This window comes from Trichogramma pretiosum, unplaced genomic scaffold (genome assembly GCF_000599845.2).
Source record: "Trichogramma pretiosum strain Unisexual culture from Peru unplaced genomic scaffold, Tpre_2.0 scaffold13, whole genome shotgun sequence".
NCBI lineage: Eukaryota > Metazoa > Arthropoda > Insecta > Hymenoptera > Trichogrammatidae > Trichogramma > Trichogramma pretiosum.
The window spans coordinates 2640463-2665028 of NW_019641606.1; the positions used below are offsets into that span (position 1 = coordinate 2640463).

Genomic DNA, 24566 nt, shown 5'->3' on the forward strand with positions numbered 1-24566 from the left:
CAAATGCAAATCTAACATTCGCGCGTTGTGCAAACATTGATCCTTTGACCAAATTAATAGTAAACATATCGTTAATTAATTTTAAATAGACAATCCGTACTAAGGCTGCGGTGGCGGCGGCGGCCACAGCAGCGTTCAAACAAATCGCATGAATTTATACGGAGAGTGCGGCAGTTATTAACGCACACACGTATACGCATTAGGCGAAATATCGTTATAAAATATAATTGCCATCCCCTGCACACCGATGCGGAGTTTGCGCACGCGAGCTGCAACAACAATCACAACAATAACAACAACACCGATCAATCGTCCGATAAATTTCTGAGATAATTTATGAACCGCGAGAGAGGTGAGGCCCGCGATCGCGAGCGAGCTCCGCACTGCCGTTATCGAGCGTCAGATCGGCCGATAATCTCTCAATTTATAACGCGCTTTAGCGGCGGCAGCAGCAGTAGATACGTAATTAGATCGGCGATAGCTCGGCTCTCGGCGTAGCGATCCGTATTACATCGTACGTATACAATAACTACGTGGATATCTCTTCGTTTGCTATATGCAATAAACGTCAGCTTATGCAAAAGTACGAGCTTTTATACACAGCGCGTCCACTCGTTATGATTTTCGGGCTACAATTTTTTTTCGAGCCTCTTGAGCAGCAGCACCAGCTGTTTGATGCGCGCGGAGCGTATAATGTGCAATTTTCGATTAACCTACATGATCAAGCTGCTCGTATGTATATACACATTACCGATCAGTCGCGTTTCTTATCAAGTAGCATCACGTGTGCGCACATCTTCTCTCTCTCGGCTCTCCGTAACGGTATTCTCGCGGCAATTTCTCATTTTCATCAAAAAATTAATTTTTTTTTTTTTTGGCTTATACCTATGGAATCAAAATCCTGCCGCCACCGCCGCATCGAGTGCAACGATAAATCGCATCTTAATTGAGCACTGCCAAAAGTGCAGTGCCTAAATTGCCGGTTTCGCGAGACGAGCGCTCTTATTACCATGACAGCTCGCCGTGGCTCTCTTCTCGCAGCTCGAGATTTAGTACGAAAAAAAACGCGAGAGGTCAGCGGAGCACTAATGCGTGCAGTGCCGCTGCTGCTGCTGCACTTTTTGTCAGAGAGTCAGAGCGAGCTGTCGAGCAATCAGCGTAACTTCTGTAAAAATCCCCCAGCGGATCATTTTCACGAGGGATTTTTCGACAGATTTACCGATCCATAAATATCGGCTTTTTACGAGAATCTTGAAAATTTTTACACGCACTAGCTCACCCAAGGGCTGCAATTTTTATAGCAAACAATGCTCACTGCTGCTGCTGCTGCTCCATAAGTACTTTTGCGCCAAGGTTCAAAATCCAAATTTTACAATAACTACAAATTGCACATCGTTAAAGCTATTGAGAACGCCTCTGCACGCTGCATCCGCAATCTCGAACACTGTCGAATTTGCATTTAAACAGCATCATCGGCGACTCGAAATAATATAAAATAATTTTTCTCGCGCGCGCGCGCTCTCTCACGGCGCGAGGCGTTAAATCATCGACTCGAACCCGCGAGAGTCGAGCTTGCAAGGAGCGCGCATTTACACACGCGGAAGAAGCGCTGCTGCTGCTGCGCGACCGCAAATCATTTTCGGACTTCAATGAGCTCAGCGTTGAGTACATCAGATTTTCTAAGCCCGCCGCGTCGCGCTGGACGAATACGCGCGCACTCGTAAATGCGGTGCTGCCGCAGGTGCATCGTCGTGCGCGCGAATATTGCCTTTCTTTTGAAAAGAAGCTCTGCTGCGTCCGGAGACTTTGTCTTTCACGCTTGGCCAGTGCCGTTTTCATGTGTAACAATTATATGTTTTATTCATATCTTCCATTGGTAGTTTTATTGTCGTGTATATATACGCGCGGCAATAAATACGAGAAATATACAGGCGCGAGAGTTGCGTATGCGTGCCCCTTTTGCAATTTTATGATTTCTTTGGCATTGCTGGCTGCTTGCCTGCCTGCCTGCCTGCCTGCCTGCCTGCCTCGTTGTGCTGTACTCTTTTTGATGGTGCACATACACACACGGCAAAACCTCGATGTGCGCAGTCGCCAAGTACCAGAGAGAAGAGAGCGAGAGGGCAATTAAAATCACGCGGTAATGTTGTTGAAGTTGTTATGACGTAGTAGCTCTCTTGGTGCTGCGCAGTGTGCAGTGTGTTCGAAATCTATTCAAAGGTAGGTAGGTAGGTACGCGTGTGGCGGCGGCGGCGGCAACGGCGGAAAATTTCAAAAGGAAGAATATTGAAGAGTAAATCATGCGCTGCGTATTGACAATGATTCATGGCGCAGGCGAATATATCATTCGTCCGTTTTTAGTCAATATAAGAACCCGTTGCAATAAAAGTTTATAATTGAATACTTTTCTACCTCTATCTCGGATTCATACGCGTGTGCGCAAGCGTAAAAATCCGACTATAAATTATCATATAAATAACTTGGGCTATTTTCGTTGCATACGCGTATATAATATATATGATATCGTCGTTGACGCGGCGATCGCAGGTGGACACCGCGATATAGTACAAGAGGATCGCGACCAATTTTCCTGCGCTACGCGACGCGTTGCACGAATCGGTACAAAAGATTATATACAGCGGGGCCACGTGACTAATTGAGACGGCTGCATATATATACCTGTCGAATCAACGTCACATCGCTGTGTATAGCCTTCGCAAAAGACTGATGGGTGATTTTTCTCCCAACGTCGCGCGCCGATGTATCGATGTGTCTTCGCCTATATATACCTATCTATCGTATAATCGAGCAAATTAATCACTCGTCGCGGATATACACTGCCTATGTGTAGGATATATATTACACGCGACTAGACAAGTCGATACAATGACTACCTGTCACACTTTGCCGATACCCCGGTGTACAAGAGAGGTATATGTCGTCGTCGTTGTGTTTTTCGACCATTTGAACATTTATGTAGATGAATGGCCGATGATAGCCGCGTTATCGAGTATAGCGACACACACGAACACCACTTGATAAAGCCACAATTTTTATTTGCTCGCAAAAGTGAAAAATCTCCGTAGATAAATAGAGGAAGAAGAAGAAGAAGCAGCAGTAGCAGCCAATGGAAAAGTAAAATTTCTAGACAAGCTTTTGTTTATCAATATTGAAATCTACATGTACTCGCCTGAACGGTACGTTGACCTTGTCGTTCATTCGAATAATGACTCGGTGGATATACTTTCACACGCATCGCATTCGATATATCGTGCAAATAATATAATCGGGGCCATGTATACATGCTAAAAAGTCCGCGTCGTCGTCCTGAATATCGCGCGCGCTAATGCATGTATATGAAACGTAACGTGCTTAACCCTCCCGCGCGCGTACATCTTTTTTTTCTTTCTCTCTCTCTAGAATGGAAAACCCTCTCGCACTGCTTCACCTACTTTTCTACTCTACGTGCAGCGCATGCAGCTCATACATATATGCCGGTCGCATGAGTCGTCCGAGAGAAGAGACTCCGAGACGCGCGCATTATATAGCCGTAATCGGCTAATCCTATCGGCCGCCCGCAATTAGCCACTCGCGGCGTCTGCCCCGACTAATTGCACAAGTACCTCAGCGACTGATCCTTCTCTCTCTCTCTTCTAGATGCGAATAAACTCTCTCGGCGCAGCTACGCACACGTCCAATATTATATACACTGTGGCAGCAGCCTAGCCTAGCCTCTTCAGTCCAGTTCCATTCGCGACTATAATTGCTTCCGCCAACTTTTCTCTCTCTCTCTTTCTCTGCGGGATGGCTAAATACGTGCCAGAACGCTTCAAGTACGTGTTAGAATCGCTATGATATATTTCAGTTAGAAGCTGCTGCTGCTGCTGCTGCTGCGATTCATTCGCGATGTCGTGTACACGCATGCATGTGTATACGTGTGTATGCGTGTAGAAGGTGTGTCCGCCTTCGTTGCTTCGGCGCGTATCATTCCTCTTTCTCTCTTTTTCTTATGCCATACTGCACACAGGTGAGCAGCGCATATATTTCGCTTCGGCTGCGCAAAAAAAGCTTGAGCTTAATCTCTGCGATGAAAATAGAGCGAAGAAACTCTGTGCACTGCTGCTGCTGCTGCTCCGAGAAATGACAATCAAACGGCAATTAGAGACGAGGAAAAAAATGAGAAGAAGAAGAAATGGATATACGAATTTCAGCTGAAGAATAGCCGAGGAATGCTAACAAATCATTAACACTCGTAAAAATTCGCTCAATTTCATCTAAATTAAAATTCCACCTTACGCGGCTATTAAAAAGAGCGTATTTAACACAGGTAAGTTGGCGTAATCGTCAAGGCTCGACTCTCTAAATCCTCGAGTGCGCGCATCCTCATGAAGTACACACGAAATCATTCGGTCGCTGCCCTACCGAGAAGACAATGGTAACACCGGCGCGATACCGCGAATCGACCTCCCAAAGAGAAATTCTCGCGACGCATCGATGTAATAAACACAGCAACGATTCTGCAAATCAACTAAAAGCCCGCGAATCGTCGCGTCCAGATCGTTTTACGTCTTCCTTATTTATATATAAATTACCCACATTTGTATATAGGGTGCATCGAGAAGCTGCACACGGCTATTTAATATATAGCGCGCGGTATGCGTAAACGTTGACGTGCTAATCGACGACCCAAATACTTGCGTCGTTATAGTTATCCTCGCGGGCCACGGGGGTAATGAATTACCTATTCTGCGTGTTTTTCCACGTCGTTTCTCTCGGCCATCGGCATCGTGTCTCTTTATTTCGACGATCGAGTGGCTGTATATATTTAATCGACGACGCTCGAGAATGTATCGGGCTTTCACGCGTAGAGGCTATTTATTATATTCGGAGAGAAAGCAAAATATTTTAAAAAATCACAGAGCTTCCTCTATGAGGAAGCAAAAAAAGAGGAAAAACTTCCTTTTTTTTTATAAAAAAAAACCAGTACTCGTACCGAAATAAAATTGTCTGTGTACTTCATTCCTTCGCAACAGTAGTTTGTACGTGTTAATCTTTCAATCGTACTTCGTGTCCCTCTATTTATAAAGCGCGAAGCTTGTTGGAATTTGAGTTTGTCAACTATGTTTGGAGTGCCTTCCATGGTAAACTCGATATCTTATGGCTAATTTTTAACCAATGAAAATTTTTCTTTACTTGGACACAAAAGATCGTTAATGCAGATCCTAGATACTCAATTTTTCAAACTTTGACTTATACAGTTATCTTTACTTTGCCACTTGCAGATTTGCGGTTGAAGGTACTCGCCATCTATCAGCGACAGCTTCAAGTTGAGATTTTTCGAATAAATCAAATCGTCACATTCAGTAAATTTCAAATGCAACGAATATTTGTAAAATAATCGTTACAAAAAACTCGCCAAAAGCAAACTAATTAGCTCCAGCGCTATCTCATGTCCCTGTATACGCCTGGATTCGCTTGACTAAGCATTGATATAAACACAGGCCGCCGCGCATTAACACGTGGGAAAATGGGCTAGGTCACTCGGGCACCTCTCCTGGTAAATAACTTTCTTACGTGCTCACTCGCCATTTTCTATCGAAAGTCAAAAGACCTCCTGGCGCATGTATGTATTGGCGCGCGGGATCGTCCCTTTCTATTGTGCGCGCCTCTCGATTCGCGCGAGTATTGATCATATTATAAACTCGCTTAGGCAGCTTCGATGCTGCACAAACACACAGACTCAAGCATATAGTGACAACGAACAACAGCAACAACAACAACAACAACAATAGAGGTCATGGCCATTACGACACTGCCACGGCTCTCGACAAGTCCTACATTATTTTAATTGTGAGCCGAAGGTAAAAACACAGCGCGATGCTGATGATTCTCTTATATATATACTCTCTTCCGCTCTCGACCGCGCGGAGAGGAAAAAAATTTTTTGTTTAATTAGCTTGGATGTTTCGAGGTAAATTTTGTGTTTTCTGATGGTAGATTATGGACTTTTTTTTACCGATTCATGACGTTAACGTTCACCTTCTATGTGCACAGGATTGAGTTCGCATTTACATACTATTGTGTTTGCGGTCTAGTGGGTGAAGGGAGCTCTTACGGAGCTCTGCGTATGTATATAGTTTCACAAAATTTTCTTTTCTAGCTTTTAATTTGATTGCTTATCGGCAGCGCAGCTCTCCTGTAATTGTACTGCGAAAGGAAAATCACGTTCGCGCGCATGTGTGTGTGTGTGTGTTTTGTGCACACATGTGCTTATAAAAGATTTGATCGGTAACACATTCCGATCCAAACGTGATCGTGACTATAATATTGGTGCACGCGCGGCAAGATGTAACTTTCCCGCGTTCGGATTCGAATGTTGGCGCGCGTGCGCGCATACCACGAATAATAAATCCTAAGACGCGGCGGCACGGCCCTACACACACACACAAACACGAAATGCCAAAACGTCTCAATCATTCGCTGCGAGCGGCAACGAAAAATATTAACGTTACAATCGAGCCGCGCACACATATAATTCTGGTTTTGTTCGTTTGGTTGGAAAAGTCGTCGTCACGGGCAACAAAAAAAATCTGTATCACTGCTGCGAAGCATACACACACACAAGCGAAAAGACCATAAATTGTCAAGCTCGTTTCAGGCGCAAAAAAGTTTCTTACGTCGTCGTATGTACGCCATACGAAGTTCGAGGGCGAACGCGCGGTTGCGTGTGTGTGTGTGTGTGTGTGTGTGTGTGTGTGTGTGTGTGTGTGTGTGTGTGCAAGCTGTCTTGCATCGTTCTATATATCGTTATATATATTTTTTCTCTTCTCTCTCTTTCTCTTTCCCCCTACTATTGGCTTGGGTTCGCGGCGGCGTTGAATTTATGCTCGCACAACGTCTAATCGCCGGAAGTATTTCACGGTAGTAGCTCATTCGGTTTATCTTTTGTTCAACATTAATTAAACTTGCTTAATGGCTTTCATAATATATTGACGACAGCTTTACGGATGCATTAATATTCCTTGCCGAAGACAACCGATTCGAATGCTCTGTGTCCGCCGCTGCTCTGGCGATCGTCGAGCGTAAAATTGAGCGTAACTCATTTTTGGGTTACCATACAAATACGAGGCTTATGCTGCTTTGGCCTTTATCCTTTTTTTGCGGCGTTCAAATAGAGGAGGGCATGTAATGCGCGATTGTCGATAAATAGTATTATAAGCTATAAGAAGCGAATAGGACGAAAGTGAACGACTACGACGACGACGACGAAGACAATAGAAGCGAGGAAAAGACAATAGGGGGCACACATGCAGTGCTTATACGCACAAAGAAAATGAAACGTAATCAGATCGAGCAAGTGAAATTTAATCGAATGAAGGCGTTTGTGTGCGTGTGCGTGTATACGACGACGACCAATTGAGCGAAATGAAGTTATATTCTAGTTTGCGAACTGTCATAAATTGTGGGATTACGACTCGTGATGTGTGCGTATTATATCCAGCAGCTTTGACGATAAAAAATGATGTTGACAATGAAACGAAATTATCAATTATGACACGAAACGTATAATGGATTTATATTCGTATAAATTATTCGAATCTTTCACGCGTTTAAAAGGAATGATTGTTCAGAATTCGAATTGAAAGGAAATAAAACGAGTTGAAAATCGATGAGTGATTAATCGATAATTTGTAATAGATTTAACAAAAGTATGTTCAATAGATGAGCACGCAAAACGTCAAATTGAAACGAGCCGATACACGACTGCACTTCATGAAAAATCCAGTGATCTGCATTTCACCATTATACATATAATACGACACAAGTTGCGAGCTCGTATATCTACACAATAGTTAAACAAAGACATCTTGCGCAATTATAAGAGCATATATGATATACAAGAGCAATCGCTCTATGCTGTGTTACGTGCGTGTATATCTACATAAGCTTTTCGCGCTATCTCGTCCTCTCGTTCTCTGTATACGTACGTACACGGCGCGTGTGTGCGTTTATATACGCTGCAAAACAAGCGAATACAATCGCGTTGTACTTTGCTCTCAACTTCAAGCGCGATTTCGATAACGCGCAAAATTGCACGAGACTCGAGGGTCTCGCTATATGCTGTTCGCTTTGCCCAGTTTCGAGTCATTTTTCTCCTACATTAAGACATTATTGAATATATCTCGGTTCAATTTGATTTGAATAGCATCGAGTTCACGGCGCTTCGTTTTAAAATGCTCGCAAGCACACTTGTATTCGTGATAATTCGCACGTATACGTTACTTGCGCGTATACCTTTCTCTCTCTCTCTCGCAGAAATCATAATTTATCTTATTTTTCAAGAGCAGCAACAATAATGCACTCACGGGCGCTCCACGTGCGAGAGGATGATTACTTTCATTTCAATCCGATAAGTATCGCAATAAAAGTCTCGTCATCCCAGAGCAGAGAGATGAGGTGCTTGGCGTTATACGTACGATTGCGCGAGTTCTCGCGGGGTAATCTAAGCTCCGGCGCCACATAACTCGTTCGCACTTAGTGCACACAGCTCGCGTGTGTGTGTGTGTGTGTGTGTACACGTAAGCCTCCACTCGTGTGTACGTACCCAGGCTACGCTATATGCTCCGGGTTGAACCGCGGCAATTTATTCGCGCATTAAGTTTCTCTCTCTGTCCAACTGACAAGTGGCGCCGTCGTCGTCGTCTATGCTGTTGTTGTTGTTGCCGTTGCTCGCTGCAGTCGCTCGGTTCTCTCTCTTAGGTTCGCTGCACGCCTATACGTACTTATTTTTCACACACACACACACACACACATAGACTTGCGAGCGCGAGCTGATTTGATTAGCGACTCGTGCACCGCGCACAGTGCGTGGGAGGCCGCAGCCGAGCCGCTTCCAGTATACTGCAGATTGCGCGCGCGCGCGCTCTCGGCCTGGAAAATTGCGCATTTTACATCCGGTTTTTTTTTCGCAGAAAGTACCGAGCCGAGCGCTTTTGTCGAAGCGCACGCTCGCGCGTCTAGCTATAGCTGGTAAAAAAAGTCTCGCGATCGAACGTGTATACATAAACGCAATCGCGTGTCGTTACAAATAATTACGCCACGTTAAATTTAGCGAGTTGAATTATCAACAAAAAAAAGACGAGATAAAAAAAGAAGAAGACGTTGGAGTCGAGCGCGCGCGTCTTCCGAACGTGACAGCCCGGCTCTTCTATACGGTATAAATCACGCGTGAAGAAGCCGCCGCCGCCGCCGCAAATGAAACAAAGTCAACGGCCGACTTTTGCCTCCTTCTACTGTATAACACATACTTACATGTGTGTCCGTGTGCGCGCTCACAATGCGCGTATGTACGATTGCGATTGGGGATTCGCGAGCTTTTGAAATTTCTCATACAAAGTCTCTCTCTCTCTCTCGAGAACCAGTCCTGGTATTTAGATAATTGCTTCTGTGTACATCACCGCCGGGCCATGTCAAACCCGTGCGCCGTTCCGTGGATTAATGCTATACACAGCGCACGTGTGTTTGTTTGCCTTGCTATTTAGTCCGCGACGGAAGGTACACACAGTCGTAACGTGCATGGTTGACCGATGAATTAGTCGTTGCACGATTACCGCGCGAATTAATTCATTCGAACGAATTTTCTTTCAAGTTCGCATACGTAAGGAAGGAAGATGTATCGCCGCTGAGCACGAGACAAAAATGAGTACACGCCTGTTTATGCCGTAACGAGCAATATATTCACACACACGCACGTGTGTGTACGTCTCGTCATGCCCGAACAAACGATGTCATCGTTGTCATATACAGGCGCGGCGTTTCGCTCGCAACAAACGCCATTAAATATACAAACAACAATTTCGCGCAATGGCTTCTTGCTTTAAAGCGCTACGCGCGCGGCGAGCAGCGTTTAACAGCTGTGCCGCCTCGTGTGCGTGTAGTGGCGGTAAATTGAATCGCGCGCGCGCGCCACTAATTAGCATAACGCGTGCAGCAATGCTATATACGTATAGGGCAATCATGTCATCGGCTTATGCGAAAAGTCGTAAAGCAACGCGCGAGTCGACTGCAGCAGCGCAGCAACGACGACGACGACGACGACGAATGTATATATAATGCAGCGCACACGCATAAGAGTGTAAATTGAAATAAACGTTGCAAATGCTGGCGATTATTGTGCAGCATTGCTGCGAGAGCTTTTAAATGCGCGACTCGAGCGAGAGCTCGAGAGTCTTTAAATAGAATACGAGCGCGTTGAACGCCAACGTTGAACTGCTCCGCCTTAGCAAAGATTGAGCATTTCAGGATTATTCGAGTGACCCGTTTCGACGATTGAATTATCTCGAGTGAAAACTAAAATACACTTGCTCTTACTATTTCCATAGACATATTGGAAAACTTACCGAATCCCATGCGAACCTCCTCCTCGTCGTCGCTGTCTATGTGCTTGATGCCAGCCACCTCGAAACTCGATCTGGGCTCCTCTTTGTTCGCGGCCCCGTCGATGCCGTTACCGTTGTGGCTGCACTCGCAGGCGGCCTCCGCGTCCTGGTCGCACTCGCAGCCGGCGCACTTGCAGCCCAGCAGCGGGTCGTCGGTGTCGATGTTGCGACAGGCCAGACACGGAAAGGTCAGATCGTCCACGGAGACGCGCTCGATCTTGCGCTCGACCTGCACCAGCAGCTTGCCGATGTAGGAGGGCAGCTCGCGATCCGCCACCTCGTCCGGCGGACAGATGTTGCTGAGGTTGTTGGCGTGATCGCCGTTGAGCTGGCGATCCTGGAAGCTGCTCACGGGCTGCTGCTGCCGCTCCGGTGAGGAGGACGTAGTGGCGGCCGCGGACTCGAGCGAGCCGGGCGTCGCCAAGTCCTGCGGCGCCAGCACGCGACTGCGCGTCTCGCAGCGAGACGTCTCTTTCCACTTTTCCATGGCCGCGGGTGACACGACTCGAGTTCCTCGCTTCAGCTTGTTCTTCTTGTCGAACGCTGTCAAACAAATACAAATTAGCATCTCGAGCAATTGCGCACTTACAGTTGCATTCTCTAACGATTTATATAGGTACTCACAGTTCGTGCTGTAGGAGAACAGATCGGCCGTGTCTCTGGCATCGTTGCCGCATCTGCTCGAGCTCGTCGAGCGTCTCTGTCTGGCGGCTCTGGCCTCCTCGGCCCAGGCGTCAACGCTGCTCGACGACGACAGCACGACGTCCGAGGTGCGCGGCGCGTACGAAGAGTAATTGCAGTGGCGCTCGGTCGAGCGGCTCTCGTGACGGCTGCGATAGTGTCGTTGTTGTTGTTGTTGTTGCTGCTGCTGGTGATGGTGACTACTACTACCGCTACCTATCGAATTGGCCGAGGTCGCGGTCGAGGCGGCCGACGACGACGACCAGCGATTATGATGCTCGGCCTGCCAGCAGCGGCTCGTCTGCTCGTTCACGACGAGGGGCGGAGGTGGCGGCAGTTTGGCCGGTGCCGCGGCGCTCGACGACGATTCGCGCCACTCCGCGTACTCGTCCTCCCAGCCTCCGAGCATCCCCGGGGCGCGCATCGACGAAGCTGCGGCTCGCCACACCAGGGCTATCTGCAAAGAGTGAATTTGACAATCGTTGATAACGAGCTGTGGAAAGCGCCTTCAGGTAGTCGAGTTTTGATAGAGTGCGTTAATTCTCGGCTGGGCGTGATATAAATTACAAGTGTTGGAGTGCACAAATTTCCAAGGTGATAAAAGCTCAATGAGAAAATAGCTAGGATACGTATAAATCAGCCGAGAAATAGCAGCGCGCGTAAGAGTGCTGAAAATATATTAGATATACTTTCTCGACTAAATTAAGATATCGAAAACGCACATATACACACGTGTACTAAATTCTTCGACCAGCTCCAGCCAGCACGTGCGCGCAATAAGTAAAATGCATAGGTACGCGCGCGCACGCGTGTATTAGCACAATAGCCAGAGGGGTTAAAAAGCGTCCATTCTTTGCAGCGGCCCCGATATAATTGTACCAAGAAAATGCCGAACATTCATCAATCGGACGCTAAATTATAACTCGAGACCGGGCGAAGGATTTTTCTCGGAATTCGTCCTAACGCGCCTTCGAATGTACGTGTGTGATTGTTCGAAATTGAAAATGGCTCTTGCGCACACGTGCGCTGCAGTGCGGGGTCAAGCGAGTCGCCGAAAGCAGCGCGAGTGTGAGATTAATATATTAACATTATCCGCTGCGTGTGTACACTTTTTGCATATATCGTTAATAAGGCTCAACCCAGTTTTCGATTCCGCGCGGGATAATTTGTTTTATTAAGTACTCGACATTTGTTTCCTTTCGGATGCTCCCCGCTTCTCGTCTGCGATCGTTCATTTCAGCGCTCACGGCTGCTGCCGGCCGATAAAAATGAGCGACGAAAATTCAATCTCGATAATTTTATTCATGACGTTCGAAAGCGCGACGCGTCTCGTTCCTCTGCACCGCTTGAAAAATTGTACACTGCGCGAACTCGTTGCGTTATGATCCGATCCTTGCATAAGAAAGCGTTTGTATAGGTTGTTGTAATACATAAGAAAACATTGGCTGCGAAACGCGCGAGTTGAGTCAATAATCTAATTGAAATCACTTACGCGAAAGCCGAAGCGAGAAACGAGTTTAAAAGTCAAAAGCTACGAAAGGTAAACGTGCAGTAAACGGACAATGAGAAATGAGCGTGTGCAGCAGTATGTTTATGTGTAGGTGACTCACCTCGACGGTATTGCTCGGGTCAACAGCAGTGGCGGCGACCGAGCGGTCAGTAGCTGCTTTGTTGCTCGTAAGGGCAGCAGTACTGCTGCTGCTGCTGATTGCAGTCGTTGCAGTATTCGCCGCTTCTGCCGCTGAGTCCGCGGCTTTGACTTTGCGCTCGCTCGAGGCAGCAGCTGGGCTGCGCACGCAGAGGTAGCATTCCCCGAGACGCAATGAAGATGCTTCCAATTCACCGAGCCTCAGTACCACGCCGTGCTTGCCAAGGGTTAGCGGCCAGCCCTTTGGTACGGTGTACTCGTTACCCTGCGAAGCGACGAATTCACGGTTAGAGCGTGTACAAAAATATTTCTCGGGTGAAGAGAGATAAGCACAAAAACGATATAATGTTATTTGTGAGTTTCATTGCGATTGTCGAGCGTGAAGATAGTAATTTTTTTTTTTTTTTGTAAAATTATTTTTATTTAGGTTTAATTATTTTTGCAAATGCCTACTTAGTGGCACGGTGCCATTTTTAATATACAAGGAATTAAAATAAATTTGTACAACAGTATATTCATTCACATTATCATGTTTTATTCATCATCCAAATTATACATTTCAACTTGCTCGGCAAATGGGTTAATATTACCTGTTCCATCCAACTTTATAAGATCCGCTTCCAATGTAAAAAAATAGTACCAAAATTTTCCGGATTTCATCATTCTAGGTAGCTCCATAATGGAATCGAATATTGCTTCAGAGTAGGCCTTCATTATTGGATCTTTTATTAGATGGAGCACATTTTTTTTGGTTATTGCGTATAGGAGCTTCATGCTTGACTCATTTAACTTCTGTTTTAATTCACTCATTACTCCTGGTTCAACTCTCTCAAATCTTTGATTAGAGTAGCTATAAAAGATAATCGGTTGAGCAGAATCGTCATCTCCAAATTCTTCATCCAACTCTTCTGATAATTTTAGTATGTCATCTAATGCGCTTGCAGTCACATAATTGGTCGCATTGTATGCATTTTTTATGAATGCAGCTGTTTCTTCATCGCTCAATTCTAAATTATCGCTGTATTCGAGCACATATTTTTCAAACGTTTTTAATTTATCATTTTTTGGTGCGGCAGAGGCCGCAAGTACGCAAGCACCGAAAATTAGGCTATTGGGCAGAAAATTTAATTTTATTCTCACATAAAAAAGAAAAATATTACAAAATGAAACTAAATTAGTGTACTCACCAAATTGCTAAGCACTTCATGATGCTTCTTATCTGAACTCTCAACGCCGAATGAAATATTCATTCAACTTTGTATTACTTGTTAACTTTTCATCAATTAAAATAATAGATAATACTAGATTATGTATGTAATTTTTTAGCGATATAATACCAATTATCAAAAATAACTTCCTGAGAATACATACATGTTGGTACTAAAGAGTTTTAATAAGAGAACTCTACAATTTTATCTGAGCAATATAATTTTTGTTTGCAATGTCTGAAATTTAGCAATTAATAACGCGGAGAATATTTTTTATGAATAATTTTCTAATCGGGTTAAGTAAAATGAAAATTTACAAAATACAGCATGATTCATTTCAAGTATTTGTATAGATTTGTAGAGACGAAAGTAAATAATTATCGCGAGATTTCAAACTTACTGCCAATATCTATAGATGTACTCCAAGTGTACTCTACACAGTTATGTCTAGGTATAGTTACATTTTTGCTCATAGCACAATACTCATATAATGTAGAAAAAAACCAAACATTTTTGGTTAATTGATAGTGATTGAGATGCGAAAAACTGATAATCTCTATTGTCAATATCAATTTCTAATCAATAATGATAAAATCGAGCACTATTTACCTGAAGGGAAATTGGAGAGTAGGGATTGGGTAGCTTCTTAACCTACATTTGCATAATTTCATTTGGACGAGTTCATTCGATTTATGTGTAATTTAAATATTATATACACATTTCAAAAAATCTCCTAGATACCTTGAAAAAATTGTAGTTTTCTCTTATTTATTTAAGGTTTGCATACTTCTAAAATGTAGTCGCAGAATTGGGGTAGAATTGATCTTACCGAACTTGATTGATCTGCGAATCTAATCAATGAAAGTTGTAAAGTAATTACCTATACTTTAAAGGCGGATGTCTAAGATTTAAGTTGAAAATGCTGGCCTCGGAAAAAATGTTTCAAATAGTTAAAGTTGATTATAAATTATTTCCATAATTTTTTAATACATTTAGTTTGAAATTAAAAATTTTTCATTCACACTTTGTCACGGAAAAGTAAAATTTGAACATTGCTTGAATAAATAATAACTTTTTAAACTCAGATATCGAGTAAAATAATTTTATTACTTTCAAGTCACTATTTTATGTCGCGTGACTTAAAAAAAAAAATAGGTACAAAATTTGATTTAAAAATTTTTTTATTCAAATACATTCAAATACATAATATTATTATGATTTACATCAATTAAATTTTAACAAAGGAAGTCTTTTAGAAAATGAATGACTGTAATATTTATGCTTTTTAATAATAAGCTGGTTTCTTATATACGATAATATTGATAAGGTCTCACTAATGATTAAGGGTTTATATGCATTTTTGAGAATTAAATCAGCGTAAGACTTCAAAATTGGATCCCAATCTAGGTTGCGCAATATATCATTTTTGTACACCGTGAACAGGAGCTTGATGCTAGCCTCGTTTGACTTTTTTTTATACTCGCTCATCATATGAGGAAAAACTCGTTTAAATTGATCATCCTCGTGGTCATAAAATTCAATTGGTTCAGAACCATCGATTTCATTTTCAATGGGTATTAAATTATCTTGCATATTCAATAAAAGTCCAAAAAATGTTAGGTAAACCCCATATTTGGTTGGTTTTGCTATCGTCTTTTCTATCCACTTTTTTAAATTCTTGTCACTTAAACCGACAACATTATTGTTATCCTTAGCAAATTTTTCAAAACGATTGATATATTCTTTGATTTTTTCTTTTCGAGCAGTGGAAGCATATGCAGGCAATGCACAGGCAACAAAAATAAGGCTATTACAAAAAGAATTTATTTTATATTTTATTAAACTGAAATTAGTTACAAATATAGACTAAAAAATCAACTTACCAAATTGCCAAGCACTTCATGTTGCTTCTTTTCCAAAGTCTAGTCGACAAATAAAATATTCACACAATGTGTACAACTTGTCAACTTTCAATTAATTTCCAAAAGTCAGTATAACAGGAATGCCTGCGGAAACGTTGTATTAAAACTACACCAGTTTATCTGAGTAGTAGAATTTTTTACGGAACAATAGATAAATGTATCAAGCAAAAAAAAAAGTTTCATCCATCAAGTCATAGTGTTGCAGAGTTGTCACTTTGATAAGCTTAATTTAAGATTTTTATCTCTATCTAACCAAAATTACTGCTACAAACAAGAATCATAATTACAGAAAATACTATTTATTATCTAAAAAGTAGATTATTCTCGTTTCGTTCATCAATTTTATTATAAATAAACGATTCACCGGCAAAAAATGTATGCAGCTATTTATAGTTGAAAAAGAAAATTCAATAAATTTGATTCGTTATGCATCATATCTGATAATTTCTTTTTTTGGTAAATACAAGTGACTTAACATTATATAATCACAAGTTTTTTTTGAAGATTTCAGCGGAGACCTTAAAATTGTTTATAATAAAATAAAAAGGCGAGGTACTGCGTATGGAACTAATGACAATAGTATTATTCTGATCAAATATCTTTCAATTTCTAGAAGGTGCGCCGTATATGAGTGATTCTCAAATAATCTTGAAATTCGTCGCACTGATACATAACTCAGCTGATTCGAATGACATTTCTAGCATTTGTAAGGGATATTATTTATGTTTTGAAAGGCTCAAAACAGTTATATTATAAATGAATTTTATTCTTGAATTTACACATTAGTATACGATAAAAAATTGTTTTCTGAAAATCCCTCCACATGATTAGTAGGCATTCGGGTATTTATGGTTTTATATTACATAAACTTTGAGAAAAGTCACTAGAGATAGTGTTACTCATATACTCTTCAATTTGACAAAATAAGTTTCAGCTATTTGAAAATTGTATCTATTGATATTTAGCTATTTGATATTTGAAAGTAGAATCGAAGTCACATAACATTGTTAATTGAAATTTGCTATCTAGTTGTTGATCATAAGTATCTATTGTAGTAAATAACTTAATGGTCATAATAATTAAAAAAATTGTGCAGAAATGGTATTTTTTTTGAAAAAAAAACCTTAATTATGTTTTGGATAAGAAAATTTTAATTTAAAGCTTATAATATCGAGTAGCTTTTTACAAAAGTATCAATTAAACAGTAGATTTATTTAAAGACCATAAATTCATCATAATTTTTAACAAAATGAGTATATGGAAAATAACCAAAGAATATTATTTAAAAATATTTTTATTGAAATTATGAAAAACATCTTACACTACTATACTTTTAACAATACTAATTTTTCTCGAGACTTGGAAGTTTGTGGAATACGGTTTTAAAGCTTTTTGGATTGGATGAAGCAACATGAGCATGTAAACGAGACAATATTTCCCAGAAATCCGCGCTATTCAACATTCTTGGCGAATAATATTCTTTAAGAGCTAAAAATACAATTTTTTGTGAGGTTTCGTCTTTGATGTTATGGATGATATCGCTCCTGTAGATTTTGAAGAGGAGCTTCAAACCAGCCATATTGATTAATTTTCTTTCTTCGCTCATATATTTAGGTGATACGTATTCGAACATATCGTTTTGGTGATTGAAGTAGAGAATAGGCTGTTCTTCCGGCTGCTCGTCGTACTTTTCGCTCAAGTCGTATTCCAAAAGTCCCATCAGCAGTACCGCCCATGCAATTGGGTAGTCCTTATTATTTTCATCGGACAGCACGTTGTCCATCCACTTTTTCAATTGAGCTTCAGAAATGCCAAATTTCTTCAGCATCTGAACTTCCCTCTCATCTTCAAGCTTGGATGCCTTTCCTGTTGGTGAAGCTGAGGCGATAAGCACGCAAGCGGCGAGCAAAATACTGTTTCAACAAAATGTATTAATTAATTCGTGCGAGATTTAAAATTTTATAATTTCGTAATTGAAAAATTGTTCTTACAATGTGGCGAAGCTCTTCATGGTCCTGCTAGTTCTGTGTCTGGTGAGCGAGTGACTGGCGGATGGTTCAGGACAGGGGCTTTTATAGTATTACATAGGCTTTCGTGTATACGTAAATATTTGGACGAAACGAAATCTAGAGCCTCATTAGTCGTCACGCTCTCGGCAGGGAATTCACAACATCCGTTGGAAATATCGACTGCGAGTCAAGTTATTGGGCCTTCCCGTCGGATAAGATAAATCCCAGCGTAGAAACCGTCGTTATTAGCAACAAATTTTATACGAAATTTTTAATTGTGTTCAAAACTATTCTTGGTTTTCTTTTCTCACTTGAAGTTACGCACATATAATTAATCATTATTTCGGAATAGGTAATTGAGATTTTGACTGTTGCGTAAGAATTGACTTTTGCGATTAGCATTGCCTCTATAACAGTTTATGGGCTAACTACATCGGGTATTTTTAACTCGCTGAATTGAATGGAAACGTTTGCTCATTCAACTACTCTATATAAACTTCTGGGAAATGTTGCTGTGCCAATGAACTCGTAAAAACCTAGCGAATGTGAAATTTTATTATTACTCATTTTCATTTGAGATTAAACACATTACTATGATATACAAGTATATAATTTACCATTAATAACATCTCAAAAATGATATTTGTATCCACAACGATACATTTGAAAAATTTAGCACACAATTAAACTACCTTATACGTCCAGACATCCGTTGAAAATTTAAATTTCGATTAGCTTATTTCATTCGAAGACAATTCACGATCATCGCTCGAGGTACATAACATTCGTATCATTACTGTAAAGCCTAGCGCTCGCGGGGACGAGATAAATCGATGTATACATATGCAGACAACGACCGTATACAGTTCTTAGCGATCGCCTATTGTAGACATTAGGCTCGCAGTACAAATCGCTGCTTCATACGGGGGCAATTGTACATATCTTTATCGATCACGAACATCATCCCCGCGTGTGCCTCGTCGCGAGGAGTTCTCTTATAAATATATATGCTGTATTTATATATATATTATACACGCGATGAAAGTCCACTGATACACATTATAATCGTGTATATGTGTGCATTGGTACACAACACGAGCTCGAGCGATGATACTTTCGTTCGATTCGGGTGTACATGTGCGCGCGGCAAATATGGCTGCAAATTAAACGTCGAGCGCGACGATTCGAGAAACGATAAATACGAGCTCGAAAAATTTTTCGTCTGTGTTTGTTTCTCTCTTTTTCTCGATCGTCGTTAATCGACGTGGTATATCGAGAGCGCGCGATATAACACCCGATCTCGGGCGATCAATTTCCATTTGCCATATATATCGATTCGCGTTTTGACTTTTGACTTTCTCGCGCGCGGAGAGAGAGAGAGAGACAGAGAAAAATATGAAAAAAACGAGGGATAAATCCACGCGAGCTTGCGGAACGTGTACCAAAAGCGAAGGGGCGTCTTCGTCGGTTCGGCAGCGCTTCCGCAAGTGCAGGCATACACAGAAAGACAGACAGACAGACAGACATATGTATACGTGTGTGCGGGCACATATGATTTGGCGCCCGATGCACACACGAAATGAAAGTGAAAATAATGGGAGAAAGTATATTGTAGAACACGCGCGGACGCCTCCGTGTGCATATGTATTTATAATACCAATATGTGTGTACGTATTTGTGTACGTGCGAGCCGAGCGCTTCGGACCGGCGCAATGATGGGTGGCGGCGGGCCGATATATATACATTCGATTTGCGTATTGCGCCTCGGTTTGTATTATAGCATGTAGATAAGTCATAAATTCTGCAAAATGTAATTTGTGAAAAAAGAGAACGAGAAATGCAGGCGCGTATATGTGTATTGTATAAGTTTAAATGAGATATAACGCTTGGAAATGCACACTCGGTACACGCGCCGAAATAAACGAATATTACACATGTACGTATAAATACAGCAGTTTTAAGGCGTGCAATATAACGCATCGCAAGATACATCGTTACGGATCTTGATTTACAACGTGTTCGATTTACAATGGCCCTGTTATTATTACCGTCGCGCGCGCGCGCGAGATCGCGCGTTGTTGCGTAAATAAGAAAAATTAGTCTCAAATGTGGCGGGAAAAAATCGGCATGCAAATTTGCCCGTAATGCGGTACATCTCGGGCGCAGAAAAACCCAACGTGTTGCATCGCCGCCGAAGATAAAAGAGATCGCTTGGCTTTGCCGAATTCTTCTTCGGTAGTCGTGGCTGGACAATCGCACACACACACACACACACACATGTGCAACAAACGCAAAATGAAAATATAGTACATTCATAACGGTGCGTAGTAGTCGTTGGTTGTTGCACACAATTGGCTATTCACGCGTGCGCCGGAGTAAAAACCAATGCGCGCACACTACCCGCGCGTTCGGTATTTATACATAAATACGTATATATTATATTATTATATACACTAGCCCGAGTTATGCCACGCGTTTTGTGGGTTATCACGTGTGCGGCAAAAGAGCGACACAATGGCTTAGTTTAGGCCTGATATAGCCGAGGATCTTAACTGTAAAAACAAAACGCGCGCGATTCACTTTTTCATCTTGCGCTTTACGCACATGTGTTGACTATAATAAATGAATACAATGGGGATATGCGGCGAGTTTAAGGGGCTACTGGAGTATTACGCGAGCTTTTCGCGCGCGCGCGCTATTTGTGGAGCAATAAGCCAATGCACTCGCGATGGTCGAGTTAACGGCATTTTTCGGCTTTTCTTATACGAAACTGAGTTATAATTTGCAAATAAATAACTCGGAAGTTTTCTCGTAATACATCGATCTATATAGCATAATATACTGTTTCTTTTATATTGAAAACGTATCGCCGGCGCGAACGGAAAGAGCCGAGAACAACAATGAAAAAGTCGTCGTCGAGCGAGCGTTTCTCACGCAAGTAGTATACATGAACCCGTTGGCGTAGCTGCATTCGACACGAGGCTTCGATTGTTTCGCGATTATGATATTCCGCGCACGAGTGTCGCATGTCGTGTCGCGCGAGACCAGAATCGCAACGCGCCGCGTTTCATTAGCTGAAAATCGCGAGCATTGAATAAAAGTCGACTCGCGAGCTCGCTTAGGTACGTTTTAAATACGATTAGATCGAAATCGCCTGCGCTTGAATATTCATGATTTACCTAGAGTCGAGCGAGTTCCTTCGTTCGTTCGTTCGTTCGTGCGAGGTATACTTAAACGGCCGCGGAAAAAAAGTTCAACGTTCTAATGACAAATAAACGCGCAGTGCACTTGCGAATCTATACAATGTCTCGAAGCTACGTGTGGGATGATCCATTACGTACGCGCGATGGAAAAGCGCATCTCATCGAATGGAATCAGCTTGTATCGTACAAATTCATAATTCCGCTATATAGCTCCCGCGCGGCGGCGCATACCGTTATTATGTATCGCGATGGAGCTCGCCGATGCTGGATGCACTTACCTACATCTATCTATACCACCCACCCGAAGAAAGCAGCGAAATCAAAGTACACACATAAACACTCAGAAGCCGAGTAAATAAGAAAAGTTCAGCGTATGGTGTATGAAAAGATATTGCACACACACACACATACACACACACACACACATAGACACATGCATGACGACCACCGGAAGATTATTATATGCGCGCGCTCGAGCGCGAGGACGGTAGCCGTATAATTTTGCTTCCTGGTTCGATTGCACCGGGAGGCATTATGAACTGGGCTAGTATACAATTCGGTATGGTCTTGATAATGATAAACGTTTTTCGGATTTTTGTTGTTGTCGTTGTTCTTCCAGGCAGGATCGTATCGCGTATCGGTAACGACACAGTATTTTCTACAACATTTTTAACGGGTCCGCTGTAACTCAAATTTTGGGTTTCGTTAGTTGAACTTAATATTAATGAGGAAAGTACTTGACCATTTTGGTTAATGATACCGCTAAATGCAATTGCCATTTGAAATTTCAATACGAAATTAAATAATGATATGACTCAAACGACAGGTTATCAAGCATAGATTTTTATAACGATATGTTTACTCACATTGCCAAGTTTTATTCATTGATTAAAGATTTACATTTCAATTTCCATATCGAATGAAGAGACGTATTTTCCACTGGTTTTCATAAGATGGGCTTGCATAATTTCTAAATAGTTCCAAAATTTCATTGATCTTGTCATTCTAGGCTCGTTGAAATAATACAAAACCATTTGAGTGAAGCCATTCATAAGTGGGTCTTCAATGTAACGAAGCAGATTTCTTCTGTACAAAGAGAAAAGAAACTTCATGTTTTCCTGGTTCACCTTCTTTTTCGTTTTACTCATTGCTTCTGGTTCAACGTATTCGAATTCGTCAGTTTCGTAGTTGTAGAAAAGAATCGGCTGAGTAGAATCATCCTCTCCGTACATTTCATCCAATTCTTCTCGTAGTTTTAATAATCCGTTCAATCCATATGCTATTATTGAATTTGTCTCATTGTATGCATTTTTGATAAATGCAGCTTGTTCTTCATCGCTCAGTTCAAAATATTCGGCGTTATCGTGGACAAGTTTTTCAAAAGCTCTTAATTTATCTTTTTTTGGTGCGGCAGAGGCCACAAGTACACAGGCACCAAAAATGAGGCTATTGGACAGAACATTTAATTTTATTCTAAAAAAAAAGAAAAAAATACAAAATCGAATGAAAATAGTGTACTTACAAAATCGCTAAGCACTTCATGATGCTTCTTATTCGAAGTCACGTCTTTAAATAAAATATTCAGTCAACTCTGTATTTATACTTGTTAACTTTTCATTAATTAAAATAATAGATAATACTAGACTTTGAACTCTTGACTCATTGAAATTGTCGATGCTAAAAGATTCATTAGCGAAATCCGTTATTATTATGTATTTTATAACTTTTTAGCGATATAATACTAATTATCAAAAAATTCGTAACTTCCTGAGAACATTTATCGCCTTGTTTTCAAAAGAGGACTCCTAAAGTTTATCTCAGAAGCACATTTTTTTTAATATCCTAAACACCGAAGTTAATTTCACGGAGTATATTTTTTCCTCAATAACATCTATTTCATTTTAATTATCGAGGACACTAAAGGCACTGTTAAAATTCAAAACTTGTTTAATCCCTTAACGAAACTAACTTATTTAACTATAAAGTACAGAAAATTATTATTTTTCATTACAAATCAATCGTGTGATATAAAATATTTTACAAGACTTTTTTAGGCTCTAAAGCCATGATAGAAATGGTAAACTTCTTCGTTGACCCAAGATTAGCCATAAAATGTTGACTCTGTCTACCAAGACCTTAGCAATTATATAAAACTATGATTAACGTTAAACAAATTGTTATAATAATTATCATTGAATCGACATCGCGAACATCGAGTTCATTACCATCCACGCGCGATCGAAATAAATCAATGAACTCGCTGGTAATCGTAACAAACTATCGGCTTAACGCGTCCTGGCTCACATATAATGTGTATCCCAACCAGAAGCATCGCTCCTTAGTACATCATTAATCGGTCATTTCAATCAGTTCGAACTTGTTTGAGAAAAAAATCTAGTTTATTACGCCGTCACTTGAGTTCTTTTCCTCCGTACTCACTCTTATGCACGCGAGCAATAATATACGTAACGTATAAGAGGCATTAGCACCTCGCGGCCGATGCTCGATCGCGATCGCTAATCATCATTACGCAATTTACCGTTTGTATATCTGCCATTGACATAATTGCCCCAAGCCGTACGCATTCTTATATGGGGCCTTCCATAAATTACGTAATGGTATTTTTTGATTTTTTCGATACACCCCCCTGCCATGTAATGGATAGTAAGATTCTACATACCCCCCCTCCCCCTCTCTGTAGTAATCGTAATGACCCCTTCCTGAAAAAAAACTGAAAAAACTGATGCATCAAAAAAAAAAAAATCACAAAAACTGACGAGCAATATATTTTTTATAATTCAAACATTGAATTCTTTTTTTATTATTTATTTGTGTTCTAATTTCTAGATTTAACAATTTTTGGATCAATATTTGGTCTCTTGATTAATAAATTTTTGAACAAAAATAATTCTTACATTATAAAAATAATAATTTTTAATATAATTTTAAATTATTTTTAAGTAATTAATGTTTTAAGCGTCTTCAGTCCAATCACACTCAAGCCATTCTTGTATGGACTTTATGATGGGTAAATCATCTTCTGGTACAGGTTGCTCATTGGGAATTAATATATCCCTCGCAATAAGCTCCTCGATATCCCACCATTCAACGTCTTCTAAATCATTGTTTTTAACAATACATAAAGCTTCATTTTCGCGGCGCTTAATGACTTCGACAGAAATTTTTTTTTTTACTTTCTTAATTTTAGGATGAATAGCTTTTCTATGCGCTTCAACATTTTTCATACTCGCAAAATATATATCACAGTAGCGGCAAACTCTATCCTTCAAAAATATTTATAATATATAGTAAAAAATGTGTGCTCACGCAGTGTGTGCACTAAAACATAGTTCTGATTCATAATACTATTGATGTGTATAATTTTATAAAAAAAAATTTAATACGAATGTAATATTCAAATTACGTAATATTTTTGAAATACCCCCCTACCCCCCC

General features: G+C 41.1%; 2 protein-coding genes across 2 annotated transcripts in view; both read right to left on the reverse strand.

The window, feature by feature from the left end:
- The window catches only part of LOC106652107, a 161860-nt gene extending 147885 nt beyond the window's left edge, over positions 1–13975 (reverse strand). The window contains exons 1-5 of the mRNA XM_023458455.1: positions 13956–13975; positions 13582–13876; positions 12731–13033; positions 11064–11577; positions 10401–10982 (exon numbers count right to left, since the gene is read on the reverse strand). Of these exons, the coding sequence (XP_023314223.1) occupies positions 10401–10982; positions 11064–11577; positions 12731–13033; positions 13582–13876; positions 13956–13975 (1714 nt within the window). The remainder of the gene's footprint in view (positions 1–10400; positions 10983–11063; positions 11578–12730; positions 13034–13581; positions 13877–13955) is intronic.
- Positions 13976–17240: 3265 nt separating this feature from the next.
- Positions 17241–18405, reverse strand: LOC106651972. The gene is made up of 2 exons (XM_014370688.2): positions 17890–18405; positions 17241–17811 (listed from the first exon to the last, which is right to left on the reverse strand). The coding sequence occupies exons 1-2, from the start codon at positions 17907–17909 to the stop codon at positions 17241–17243; spliced, it is 591 nt and encodes a 196-aa protein (XP_014226174.1). The 5' UTR covers positions 17910–18405.
- Positions 18406–24566: the final 6161 nt, after the last annotated feature.

Excerpts from the sequence above, each read along its gene's own strand:
- LOC106651972 (XM_014370688.2), bottom strand. The coding sequence starts at position 17,909 with ATGAAGAGCTTCGCCACATT. Across the intron at positions 17,812-17,889 it reads ATGAAGAGCTTCGCCACATT|TATTTTGCTCGCCGCTTGCG; the intron begins GTAAGAACAATT and ends TTGTTGAAACAG.